At 36.9% G+C, this 1,241-nt stretch overlaps 1 protein-coding gene across 1 annotated transcript; it reads right to left on the reverse strand.

Annotated features, from left to right (window-relative positions):
- Window positions 1–167: 167 nt before the first annotated feature.
- Window positions 168–1,013, reverse strand: LOTGIDRAFT_100112 (hypothetical protein; the record flags this gene model as incomplete). Its single annotated transcript, XM_009064585.1, has 2 exons — window positions 168–248; window positions 846–1,013. Coding segments are annotated over 2 exons (249 nt in total), but the record flags the coding sequence as incomplete, so codon positions are not given.
- Between the last annotated feature and the right edge of the window lie 228 nt (window positions 1,014–1,241).

Below are 1,241 nucleotides of genomic sequence, written 5' to 3' on the forward strand. Positions count from 1 at the left end.
GGTTCTGGTTTAAGAAATTCTGTGTAATGAGGTTTATTGATGACTACTGGTTCTGGTTTATTAAATACCGGTTCTGGTTTAAGAAGCTTTGGTTTATGGAATTCTGGCATTTCTTTGAAGTAATGAGGTTCTTGGTTAAATTCCGAAAATGGTTTCGAGTTGTCTGATTTAATAGATATAGGGAACAATACACAAGCCACGATGTCCTTATTTTCTCCCACTAGTTGCCATTTCACCACTACTTGTAACTAGAAAAAAAGAATACGAAATGATTTCGGTTTTAGATGATTGCCCAATCGATTATCCAAGAATATTAACCATTCAAATTTATCGTTTCCCAGTAGGGTAGCTATTAGAAACAGATTGTGCTAATCCAAACAGGATAATATCAATTAAAAGGATTTTAAAAGGTTTTCTTTCTTTTATGTGTATCGGGGACACTGATTGCATCAATTTGCGATTAAAGTTCCACTAAAAACTGAGTGAAGTTAATATTTAACAAGCTGTTTGAAATATCAACAAAGGGGGGTTGCATAGTTTTAGTGGAATTGCAGGAGCCGCAGATGTCTGATTAAAAATTGGTGCAAATCAATGCTATCAGTGTCCCCCATACACATACAATTTTTGGAAAGTTCATAATCCACTTAAAAGCCATGATAATATCCAAATAGATGACATCTTATGATGTTTTCTGTGGTTAAACTGGATTGTGGTTCATTGTTTGTCAACATGACACTTTGGGTGGTCCTACAGATTCGTTTTCTCCGGGATCTCTCAGCCTCGAGAGTCCCCTTCCAAGCTTTCATGAAATTGACCCCTGACCTTGACATGAAATATTTACTTACTGTGGGGTATTGTTTTAATACAGGTAAGGTGCTGTTATAGGAGTAACTAGTATCACTGTTAACAGGGCAGGTCACCCCACAATCTGAACAGGCGTCAGGGTTTGGCATGGGAAATGATATAGGTACTCCCCCTAATATTCCATATACTTCAGTCTTCAGAATTGTACTGGTTATTCCTTGAAAGATGAGAATATACACCGTTTACAACAATTTATATATAACACAACGTTTCGACAGTACTACATTTGGATTGTAGCCTACGCTAGCGAATTCGGCAAATTCTAGCCTTAAGGTCGTGGACATTTATTGGCTGTATTTGCTAGCGTCTAATCAAATCAAATCGTTGATACAAAATCAGAGGTGAATGATGTCCAGGTATTAGACGCAGTTTGTAAT

The sequence above is a fragment of the Lottia gigantea genome (genome assembly GCF_000327385.1).
Source record: "Lottia gigantea unplaced genomic scaffold LOTGIsca_630, whole genome shotgun sequence".
NCBI classification, from domain to species: domain Eukaryota; kingdom Metazoa; phylum Mollusca; class Gastropoda; family Lottiidae; genus Lottia; species Lottia gigantea.